The sequence below is a fragment of the Pagrus major genome, chromosome 4 (assembly GCF_040436345.1).
Source record: "Pagrus major chromosome 4, Pma_NU_1.0".
Lineage (NCBI taxonomy): Eukaryota > Metazoa > Chordata > Actinopteri > Spariformes > Sparidae > Pagrus > Pagrus major.
In genome coordinates, this window is record NC_133218.1 from 20,264,188 (window position 1) to 20,276,914 (window position 12,727).

General features: G+C 41.6%; 1 protein-coding gene across 1 annotated transcript; it reads right to left on the reverse strand.

The window, feature by feature from the left end:
* Nucleotides 1-8,633: 8,633 nt before the first annotated feature.
* LOC140994574 (BTB/POZ domain-containing protein KCTD12-like) lies at nucleotides 8,634-10,191 on the reverse strand. Its single transcript, XM_073464281.1, has one exon. The coding sequence runs from the start codon at nucleotides 10,086-10,088 to the stop codon at nucleotides 9,291-9,293; it is 798 nt and encodes a 265-aa protein (XP_073320382.1). The 5' UTR covers nucleotides 10,089-10,191; the 3' UTR covers nucleotides 8,634-9,290.
* Between the last annotated feature and the right edge of the window lie 2,536 nt (nucleotides 10,192-12,727).

Below are 12,727 nucleotides of genomic sequence, written 5' to 3' on the forward strand. Positions count from 1 at the left end.
ACTAACCCTCTCTGTCTGTACCTGTCAATCATCTGTCACCATTGCACTATCTGGACTGTCTATCTGCGACACAGGAAGCAGCGAGGAAGAAGTGGGCGTGTCTGTGCCTCACAGATATCTGGCGAGCGTCCTCTAACTGCTGTAACATTGTCCAGAGCCCAAACATACAGGCAGAGAGACAGGCACGTGCAGCTGAACATAAAAGACGAGCAGGACGACCTGGAATTCAATCCTGTAATCAAGACTAAATACGATGTTTTGTGGCATGTTTCAAGAACAAAATGAGGTGCACACATAACAAGTAGAACTATAACATTTCTTAAAAGCTGGTTAGTCACACTTAACAGATTAGACTCCAGTTCTCTCTCTTCTTTTTTCCTTCTGCTCTTTTTAACATAACAATCATGTAGTAAAGTATATTTCCCCAACAGCTCTGGTTGGCAGTCAACATGATAAATTCACACCCAACAATGGAGGTCATCTCCACAGATCGCCACTGCAGTCAGGTTGATAAACAGGAGTGAAGATAAATCCACTTTTTAATTCCAAAAGTTAAATTAATCGCTGAGCTTCTTCCAGGTGTTTATTCCTCCAAAAGGTCTGGCTCTGCACACAACTCTCTCCTACAGAGTTGCGCAACTCTGGGAAGGTTAGACCCGGCTTTTCCTCCCCGCTCCACCTGGTCCTCCCCAGCAAACAACCAGCAAAGCCCAGTGACGCAAATTTTCTCATTGGAAGCTGAATATTTTCATAGCCACAAATATGCATCCATTCGCATCATTGCATTGACTTTGTATGTGATATGGACATGTGGAAAATTTGCTTCACTTCCTGTCTGAACACACCACAAGATGAGAGTCCACAGCCGTTCTGGCCATTTTTAATAACTTGCTATTTTTATTACTCATTTACCGTCACAACTTACCCTCGAATGTGTTACGATTTACCTGATTGTAACAGTTCAACTTCTTGTATTTGAATTCAATTGATGAATTTATTTATAGCTTTTAGTAGTAATTAAATAAGCGTACTTTGTGACTGTGAAGTGAAATGTTACAGTGTTACACCCGTCCCCACTCTTCCGTACTTATTTGCACTATTAGGAAAGAAGACTTCTTTGATACCATACAATACTGAGGGGCAAATTAAAGGGGAATTCTGGCATTATTAAATCTACATGTTTTGGTTTGTAAATGATTTTTACTTACCAAACGTTTTGGAATCGGTCAGGCAGATTGCCTCAGCTGGCAACAGCAACATGGCTGCAATCACTGCAACATAATCCTTTGGGGCAACTCCAACTAACAACGTTGTGTCGACTAAAAGTGCTGTATTGTAGGCAACTGGACGTGATTCAGTTTCTTGAAGAAGTTTCGCCTCTCATCTAAGAGGCTTCTTCAGTTCTAAGTTACTGGAGGGGAGTTGCAGGCTTTTAAACTCTGTGTGGGAGTGTCCTTACAGAGTCGTGTGAGCTCTGAGTTTCAGAGTCGTTAGTGGCCCTAACGACTCACACATGACCTGGATGACTGAGAACCTTCATCAACATGTCCACTAAAAGTGCTAGTTTTTGCTGCTGACAGGCTGACAACATTACGAAAACAATTCTTACAGAGAGAGACTAATGAGATCCTTTTTGCAACCAGAAATGCAAGTCTCGTTCACGGACAGGTCTTGCTCTAAAAAAGGTGTGTTGGTACAGTTGTTGCCTCATCGAGATCCTCAAAAGCATTAGTCAGCCATGACTTTTGAAACTAAGTTTTGCTGGCAGTGTCTCTAGGTACTCCAAACGCCTCTTTCCAACTTCCAATGACTCACCATTGTCTTCTTGCAGCAACTCACCTATCATGACACTTAAGAGTAAGACTTCTCCTTGAATGAGACATTTGTTTCTGGCTCCAAAAAGTTTTTTAGTTTTCCAAAAAGTTTTCCACTTTTAGTGGACTTTACTTTGACTTTGTTGGAGTTGCCCCAGAGATTATATTGCAGCCATTGCAGAGGTGTTGTAGCGGCCAGCTGAGGCAATCTACTGGACCGATTCCATAACTTTTGGAAAGTATGAATCATTAACACACCAAAACTTGTATATATAGGGCCCAGGCTTCAAAATACCAGAATCCCCCTTTATTGTTGTTACTTCTCTTTGTCGAAATCTATCCAATAACTGCAGAGATACTGCATTCAAAAACTAGAAAAGTCAACCTGCAGGAAAAGTTTGGGGCTTACAAAGTCATTAGAAGTCATCCCCTGTTGAACACAACTTCCATGGTGATCCATCTGATGGTTGAGATATTTCCGTCTGGACCAAAGTGATGGACTGACTGACCGGCTGACTGATCTAATGCCATCCCTTGAGCCATGCCGCTGGCTTTAAATAGGCCATTTTATTCGGATCTCAGATGCAGGTGCTCCAGTGTTGTTTGTATATCCATTGAGGTGGAAAGTCTTAAAATGTATTCAACTTCTCCCCTCAGTGTCAGTTACAGACAGGAAATACTGCTTTGTTGAACCAAGAAAAAAAAATAATGCAGTATCTTACTTTGCATGAAATGGCATTACAACTCAAATTAAAGTGACCTTAGTCTCACAGTCCAACTCCGAATCAGCTTCCTCCACATCTTGCCCTTTCAAACAGCCCTGAGAGGGAAGGAGGGAGGGGGGAGTTGCACTTCTTGTGAAAGGAAGCCCGCTGCAGCCACAGCAGGGGAGGAGGATGCTCCCTTTCTTCCTCTCTGTTCCCCGCAGCTGATTGATGCTGGCAGCCTTTTACCTTTCAGTTTACCGGCACAGTGCAAGGCTCAGCCCTGTCGCTGGGAGCTGTACCAATCTCCGGCCTGCTGCTGGGCGCTGAGAGCAGCTCAGCTGAGACTGGCGACATTTACACCCTGGTTCTGCCAGACTAAACTACACAGAGCAGACAGGGAGAGAGAGGGCTCTGGTCAGAAGCAATGAGGTTTAGTCTTTGAAGGAGACAGATAACATGACGACTGGTGGATCACTGATTGTAATCTGTCTGTCAGCTGCTACAGCATTTACTCCTTTTAGCTGATGGCAGTACGTGCAACGTTAAAGCATTTCAAAAGTAAAAAAGCTGCATTCAGAATCCAAAACAAGAATTTGACATGTATTGTAATCTCCAAAATGTACTTAACTACTCAATATTTGATGCATTACAAATGACACAGTAAACAGTTAAAGGTGATTCATGTATATGTATTGGCCACCTGTTGAATTCATGCTCCCAACAAATAGGGGCCGCATTTCAGTAAAGTAACTGCTAACTGCTGCTAATTGTATTCTGTTTATACATTCATGACTTTATCTACAGTTAGTTTGTTAGCTCAGTTAGCCAAGCATTTAGCCGGACTACAGGGAGAGTGTTTTAACACCGCCTGCAAACCAGCTTTGGTTTGCTAGGAGAAAGAGGTTTTCAGGCCCTGGGCTAGCTGGTTAGCATGCTAACTTCAGTAAATATCTTTGCAACACAATGCACTGATGTCTTTGACATAACATCAACACTGTTGTTTCGTCACATTCTGTTGATAATGTTGGTTAATTTTTGAATGTTTTAAGCTAAAATTGAGAACATTTTACCTCCAGTGCTTCGTCAATTTCTGCTCTATGTCGAAACAAGTAAAAACATAAATGAAAGGTGCAGTGTAGGATTTAGGGGAATCTATTGGCAGAAATGTTATATAATATTCATTATTATCAATAATAGTTCAAACATAATTGTTTTCTTTTGTGTACAATCACAATCACGTTGCCTTCGAATGAGCCTTTCATATGTACAGAGGGAGCGGGTCCTTTTTTGGTGGAGTCACGCTGCCATGTGTCTACAGTAGCCCAGAATGGACAAACCAAACACTGGCTTTAGAGAGGGCTTTTTGTGTGTATTGCATTTTTAGCAATAGTGATAGCGATAGCGATTAGCGACAATAGTGATACAAGGAGTGCTCCGTTAGTTTGCACTCTGCAACCACAGCACTACATTTAGATGCCACTAAATCCTACACACTGGTCCTTTAACTCATATTTGTTCCTATATATTTGTACATCATTTTTGGTTCATATTTGCTTCTTGCGCACGGCTGGCTGTGAAAACACAAACTTGATAAAAGTCAGTTGCAGTTTCACAAGAAAAAAAAAGTAGTTCAGGAAGCAGCTTTATTCTTCCATTAAGGTTTATTGAGCCAGGCAGGCAGCTTTAATGCTGCTGTTATATGAGTGATTTCTATTAAATTAAACTAGGCTGTACTGTTTGAGGGTTTTGCGTCATGCTATCATGATGATGTCATGATCGGATTTGTGCTTTTTTATTAACGTTTTATGTTGCATTGCTGTGATTTCAGACACAAGAAACAGGATAGTAGAAGAACAAAGGCTTGTGTGCAGGTTTGTAGGTCTTGTCTTATTCATGGGATTTCAGTTTTATTAGATGAAACACACATCTCAGGCTGTCTTACAGGGGGAGTAAAGTTCTGACTCGAGTTTATTACATTTTCTCCAGTGCAGTGATTGAACTTTATACTGTACTCAGACACACACACATAAAACATTAACTCAAGAATGTACTGCCCTGCTTAATGTGTTACTTCTTCTAACTGAAGAGGAAATAAAGTCAAATAAAGCCGGGATCCGTGATGACAATAACATCACTGTTAGATTGTAAAATGGAATGATGCAACAGAATAAAATATGTCTGCAGCTTATTGCTATAGATTAGAGTGTCACATTTCAAGGCGTGGCTTCTAAATGACAGATTGTGGTTTTAACTTCATTTCTGTGACTCGGCCAGACTGTTGCTTCAGAGAGAAATTTGTGAAAGAGGATGTGTGATTGAGAAAGTGCTGGTGGAGTGTGGAGAAACAGTAAAGGTTTCTAATAGATCATATCCACTGTGATGAGACACAAATGCAGCCGTAAATGATTCAACAAATGCTTGGAGTCTTAATGGTCTCACTGCTTGGTAACACAAACACTTAACTGGGCTAATTATGTGTTCAGGTGGTTAGCAAACATTATCAGCCTGACTCTGCAGTGATGTCAGCCTGTGATGGTCTGTTACAATATGTGCACTTTACATTAGCAATCAGTGGCTGGGAAAACTTCTCAGGGTTTGTTCAAACAGTGAAATGTTTGCTCTACTGATACCAAGATAACCAAGGAAATGAAGGAGCAATAAAAAACCTCTACAGTAAGCGAGAAAGTAGATCTTGAGGTGAGATTGTTTTGCCAACTGTTGTTTCAAAGCTGAAGAATGAAATGTCAAGCTCAACTTTAAAGCAAACATTGCTGGGATGTCCTAAAGGTGCTCACAATCATGGAAAGTCTCCACATTTCGAGGACAAACTCAGCAGATGAATGAGTAAGTTACAGGAGTAAAGAACAGCAAGTTCTGTTTTCCAGTCTTTGTGCTAAGTTAAACTAGCCTGCCTTGTGGCTATAGCTCCATATTTAAAGGTGAAGTGTATAATAAATGGCCACCTGTCAAATTCACACTCCAAACAAATGGTGGGTAGTTTATCACAGAGTAACCGCTAAATGCTGCCAACTGTAGCTGCCATGAGCTAATAAGCAGAGCTAGTTACTGTGTAGCTAACAGTTATATTAGCTGACTCTGCTCAGCCTGGGAGCTCAGAGCACCGGGAGAGTGCTGGTGTTGTTTACTATCGGATTATCACCTCTTATGGTACAAAGTGGCTAAAGGCTAGCTGTTATTATTATTATTATTATTATTATTATTATTATTATTATTATTATTATTATTATTACTTCAATAGATATCTCAGCAACACAATACATAGACGTCAGAACTTGTTTAATTAATAAAGCCTTATTGCTGTTTTTCAGTAGACTGAAAGAGGCTTTAAGATTGTGAAATGTTTCACAGTTGGCTCATTGTGGTCTCCCTCATAGTATAGAGTTAGCTCCGTGGCGGCTACGTTGCTAATGCTTGTAAGATCAGAGAGCCAAGTCTGAAAACATCATGTAGAGAACAACATCCTTACATCTTGCTTGACCTTTACGAGGCTTTCAGTCATTTAATTATCGTCAAATCTTCAGTCAGTGTTGACTTTCTCAAAATGGCTCCCACATGCTTACAGTATGCTTCACAACTGAGTACTTAAGAATCCTGCAGTACTTGGTATTGATAAATAGCCTATAAGTGCAGCAGCCACTGCTGTCTTTAGATGTGAAGACGCCCTACTGTAAACAGGACATTTAAGATAACATGGAAATTAAGTGTTCTTACATTCAGCTGAGAGACAACACATTTTATCTCCTGCTCTCACACCTGAGCTAAACAAAGACAAACACAGCTTGGGTTAATTTCTCATGTGTTGTTCTCGCAGCAAACAGTGTGATGTGTCTGAGAGCTTGAGATGGAACGAATGCAAATTAAGCCGCATTAAAGACACGCAGGTCGCAGTGAGCTAGAGGCAGAGACTGCGAGAGAAAGTGTGAAAGATTTAGCACATAGAGGCAGATATGAAGAAAGCCAGTGTGTCTGTGTTATCTCCAACCCTGCAAATTGGCTAATTTGGCTCTCTTGATCTGTCTCCCTCCTGCGCTATGAGTGTTCACTTATGTGTGTGTGTGTGTGTGTGTACACAGAAAAAAATAGTATACTGTATATCTAGTGAAATCTGTGTTGGAGGTGTTTTATCACCAGGGAAGGACACTCACACAGAGACACACAAAAAGGTCTGTATTAGAAATAGCTGCCTGGCAGAGAGACTCATAATCTCCTCAGAGGAACCAAAAATTAAATTCAAATGAATTAAGTGTTTTATGTGTCTTTTGACCATCAATTGTCCAATTGTTTCATCAGCTCTCTGTCTAATATAAGACGTGAGGTGCTGGAGGGCATCCTCTCCTCTCACCCATTTAGTTTTCTCATAGTAGGCAATTACACGCAAAGTAAGATGTACAATGAGGACAAATGTGTCTGATTTTGTCGAGGACAGCGAGCACTATATACGTCCTGTTTCTGGAGATCACACTAGAGGAAGAGTTGCAGTCGATCCTTCCTTTTTCCTGTCCAGATGGCAGCATCAGCTGACAGCAGATACAAGGTTTCTTGTGCAGACATGTATCTTTGAAGCTCTTATGAAGCTCCTTGGTAGCAGAAGTGTGTGGGGGTGGTTGGTTTGATGGGGGGGTGCGTACACATGTGTGCTTGTGCATCTTTGTTTGTGTATTTTTTTCATAAAGGGAGTTAGGGAACAAATCCCCTTTAATATTTTTTACAGTAATAGCTTCATTGATCCTGGGCACGTCTCCCAGACATCTGACAATAATATTATTCATTTTGCTTTTTCCAAATCTTTTTATTCAAGTACACTCTTACACAGCCCACACAAAGCCTTTTTTGTATTAGACTCGATCCTGGGATAGCTTGGATTTGTGCCCCAGGATCCCACAAGGGAAGAGACATTTGATTACTGTACTTGTCAGCCAAAGAGAAATCCCCTCCTCCTCCTCGTCCTCCTCCTCCACCTCCTCCTCCTCCTTCCCATCCTGCTCAGGGGAGATAACAGAGCTCTTCTGTGTTGCAGAGAAGGACACTCTGCTACGGCAACCAAGTTTCTTTTTTTGGCAACAATTTGCTGGCACTTATTTCAATTTTAGCTTCAACTGAAAATAAAATCTCCTCTAAGGAGAAGTGATTTCACTGGAATGGTAGTAAAATGTACAAGAATAAGAATGGAAAGAGTCACTCTTCCTAAATTCGGGTTGTCAATATACAAAAAAACAGCAAAATCCTTATGGAGTTTTGAATTGAGACAATTCATCTGACATCTGTGTATTTTAGTGCATGTTGTACCACGACACTTTAATTAACAACACATGACTTTATAGAAGATTGTGTCCAAGTTCATCATCATCATCATCATCATCATCATCATTGGTCTCTCTTCAGGGACCTCTGAATTTTTGATGTGAGAAATGCAGGGGTGAGTGTAACTAATTACATCTACTCAAATTACTGTAATTAAGTCATGTTTTTGGGGCACTTTTTCAAGTCTGTAATTTTACTCGTACTTAACTGTGCATTACACAACGTAATCTACTTAGTTGTTTTGAGTTCTGAGTACAATTCATATCTAAACCTTTCATCTGCATTTTTGTAGCCAATAAGGCTTTACGAACACAAACAGGCCAATGAAAACCCTCAGATACTGACACACACAAAAACTCTTTTCGAAGGCTTCTCAGTATCTTTCCACCATCGGATAAAGGTCATTTCTAATGTTAAAAACAATATGATGTGACTTTAATTCATGTCAAATTCTCATCAAACCCATTTGGGTGAGGTTATAGTCTGCTGAGGTCATCGCTCATTCAGGAGGGGCCTTTGGATTTGATCTCTAATATGTCTGTATTTGTTAAAGTATGAAGGAGGTCAGTGCAGCTGATCACATGAGGGAAATCCCCTGCTGGATAATTAGATCACTACATTTTCACAGAAAGACGGATGAGACGCTCTTGCAAATGTCTTCTTTTTTGGCAAAATTCACCAAGAAAATCACCCCACAAGCCGGCTGAGAAGAAAAACATGTTTGTGCTGCATGTGGAGGGAAGCATTTTGAAAAACACGTAACTCGAACTCAAAGGGACAATGAGGTGGATAGTGTTACACCGTCACACTTTATTAGCTGAAGAGAAAACAATGACAACAACTCATCGATGGCACGTTACAGTATACTTGTAGCATTATGAAAAAGTCCAAAGGTGTCATCTTGAGAGGCAGTGACGCTGTACGAGTGGTCAAATTAAACACAAGAGAAATAATAACGATTAAAAGAAAGACTTGGGGAAGTTACAGACCAAACATCAGGCTATTTACAGTACATATGCCCTGGTTAATGTGTTCAGATCATCAAAAGCCTTTCTACAACAACATGACCATGCAGGCACAGATCAGCGAGGATCAAAATAAACCAGCTCCTAACATTTCTGCCACCCTGAGTAACCATCCATGTCGTTCACTTCTGAGCAAAACAGACTTTGTGGAGGCTTTTAAAGGTCAAGAAGCATAAAAATAACCCAGCTATGGACCCAGTGACAGATCAGAAGAGTAACTTGCTCTGACCAATCAGATGTATGTTTGAGTTTGAGTCTGTCTAACAGAACCAGAGGGGAAAAATGGCAGAAAGGTTAAACTCTGGCTGATCCCAAGCAGAGCCAAAAATACACAGGAAACTGCAACTATATAAGGCTGAACTGACACTTTGGGGTGTTAATTAATATAATAACTGTTCTGACTGGTGATGAGTTGCTCTTGTTCACCGGCTGAAAACATACTCGGTGTAGCTGGTCCACAGTTTGTCTTCCCCCGGGTCGTTGCTGCCGTACGAGCACGTCCCAGTGGAGTTACAGGCCACCATGTGGAAACCAGCTTCGGCCAGCCGGTCAAACGCCTGCTCCAGAAAGTTATACTTGAGGTAATACCTGGCGGTGTATTTGTCAGGTGGTCGGTCCGGGTCACGGCTCTCGTTCAGGGTTTCCCCAAAAACCTCTTTCGCCAGACAGATCTTGCTGCACACGGTTATTCTGGCGACCCTGCGGAACTTCGCGTCCGCCTGGATGTCCCTCCCGATGGTGTAGCTGCCTCTGTACCCGATGGTGATGTAGCCGGAGGTGGCCCCGGGGGAGCGCACGGTGGTCCTGTCCGAGGAGGAGGAGGAGGAGGTGACCGGGCTCGTCAGCTCAGCCTCCTCCGGCTCCCCGCTGTCCTCCGCGCACAAGCTGTCCTTGCTGACCGCCGCCAGGCGCCTGGAGAGCTCCGGCAGCTGGAAGAAGTCCGCTTCTTTCTGCAGCCGCCTCCTCTCCTTGAAAAACTCGGGCAGGAAAAGCTCAGAGTCCCGTAAGTAATCCAAAATGTAGCGGAACAGAAAGCCGTCCCGGTCGAAGAAGAAGCGGCCCTTGCTGTCTTTGGGCAGCTCTTGCGGGGAGCCCTGGGTGAACCGGGTCCACAGGAGGGAGTTGGGGACCGCGGTGAGAGTTTCAAGTCGGGTGACATACACCTGCCCGCCCACGTTTAGCTCCACGATCTCAGGGAAAGTTTTGTCGGGTTGTGCCATATCTTCTTCTTCCAGTAGTGTCCCTCCCTGTGGGTGCCCTAACAAGGAAGAGTAGTTGGTGAGTCTCTCTCCTCGCTGTACAGAAATGTTTGTATTGGTTTGGCTGTGTGGGAGGAGAAGGAGAAGGACGGCCAGCAGAGACTTAACTGTTCACTGGACAGCTCTGAGGAACCACAGTGCTGCCTTCACGGGCTCCTGTAAGCCTCAGCTTCCTTGTTTAACACTTGTAGACTGAATCATGTCGACATTACGATCATCAGGGTGCTGTCGACTGCTACAAGGAACATTCTGGGAAATATGTTTATTCTTCTTGCCAAGAGTTAGACAAATTGACTGAACCACTAACAGATTTACAGAAAGTAGAAAGCTAATGTAACATTAGTTGCCAGTTAGCTTAGCTTCGTCCAACCCCCAAGAAAGTTTTTTACCCTTCAGTATTTCTACTTTTTACTGAACAAAACTAGATTCAGCACAATTTTGTGGTCCTTTTGCTTTACCTTAGTAAGCCTACTTCAATTTTATGGTAGCTTAGAGAGTTATGTAGCGATTACACATTTTTGAAGGCCGACCCGGATGTTAGCATCGCCCTGGTTCTTAATTAAATTGCTACAAGTAAAAAGCTAATGTTAGGCTATAAAACTACACTGCGGTCGCATGACTTAAACGTCACCACCACTATAAGCGTCCTACTACATGATTACTATACACGTTTTCTATAAATTGATAAATCTACAGTCGGCCTGTAAAGACGGACTAGTGAGTAGATGAGTCTCCGTGTTCGGTGTGATGATGTTTAATGTCCGTGACAACTTCTGTAGTCTCATTTAGCCACTTGTTAGCATCCGCCGTTTTTTTTAAGACATGTAAGCGTTTTATAATTAAATTGTGGTACACAACATGATATGTTTTATGTCGTAGAACATGTAAATTTGTGTAAATATCTCAAACCATGGACCTTAAATAATCATTTCAGGCATTTAACCAAAAAACAATTAAAAAACTCATTGACTCTGGACGCGGGAACCGGATGTGCAAAAAATGCTAACCAGGACTACAAACTACACCACTCCATTTATTACTTCTACTTCACAATGGAAGTTATTGTAACATGAGCTAGTGTACGTTTTACTCTACTACATCTTTTGATAGCTAGTTAGCCTACCTTACACAGTAAGATTTTAAATACAAAACATATAAATGACATATAAAATTTCACCAGCACTCCACCGGCACTTTGACCCCACGTTAACGACCCAAGTTAATTGTTTGTGGCTGCAGGTTTCAGTACGCTCCAAGCTGTTTTAAGTCTTTTTTTAGTCTGTGATAAAGTTTTAATTGAATTGTTAACTGCCCGTAGGTTACTTTTGTACTTCTGCTGAAGTAACATTGTAAGCGCAAGACTTTTACTTGTAATGGAGTTTAAAATTGTATGTTTAATAAAAGTAGAGGCAACACTTTCCCACCAAAACCCACTTATGTAATGAGTCCTGTAGCTATAGCGCACACTAAGACTTAATAAACCTTCATAATGCACATATCAGCCAATCAAGTACTACACTTACTCAGTTTAACGAACATTTTTCATAACAATTGGTAAAGATTTGCGAACCTTTATAACCTTGATGGATGGTAAATGTTTTTACCATCTGCTGTATTACCTTCAGACAAACTCAGTGACAGCTTCAAGTGAAGTCAGGTTGTGGCGTTCTGTGTGACAGGATGTTTGTGTCATCCTGCAGCATGCTGCAAAGATGTTTGATATTTCCATCTAGATCTACTCTATACAGCTGCGGAAACTGTGATACAGTGTAGTTTTCTCAGATAACATTAATACACTCACTAGAAGCAGACAAGCTGTTATTAATAAGGCAACCATAACAACTCTCCATCCATTATGTTTACATAAAGCTCCAGGATGTTGATAATACATTGTATAATCTGTCACATGAAATGAGTAGAGGGATTCTAAACAGTTGTAGGTCAGACTCATATCATTTGTTATTTCTTTGGAAACAGCTTTTTTTTAGGATCTATTTAGCACAGTGGGTATTCTGGAGCTTTTGATCCTATCACATGATCCTCATCAGGTTGTCACTGAATTATAGATGTTTACATTTACTTACATCTTCAATTTCATGACAACTGGACAAACTGCATCTATGATATAATGGAAAGCTCCTGCTAAATGGACCCGGAAGTGAGATTGTTTTGTACACATACAGTATATATAATGTCCTATGGCTGTTATAGGCATTATATATGTGCTGTTGTGCATGATTGGCGTCAAAGTGTTGCTGTGGCTGTGGTTTTATTTTGGGAACCATGCAAAAAGGGTGCATGCTAAAGTTCGGGGGAGTGTTACATTAATTGTCATAGTTGTCCCGGAGTATTTTATCATCAGGGCCCCCCAGGAATTAAACGTATCCCTAGGCCTCCCACGTTTTAGTGTTGGAATTTGAACACTGCATAAAGAGGCAAAGCTGCACTGGGTTTGACAGGAACGATCAAATTCATGTAATGGGGGTTGAAAACATCCCCTTGGCTAGGAGTCAATCATTTCCTACCAACATGAAATGCAAGAGGACTCCACGAATGAACCCCCAGTTTTCCTGTTCAGCTGAGAGGGGAGGCAGAATGTG

Excerpts from the sequence above, each read along its gene's own strand:
- LOC140994574 (XM_073464281.1), bottom strand. The coding sequence starts at position 10,088 with ATGGCACAACCCGACAAAACTTTCCCTGAGATCGTGGAGCTAAACGTG.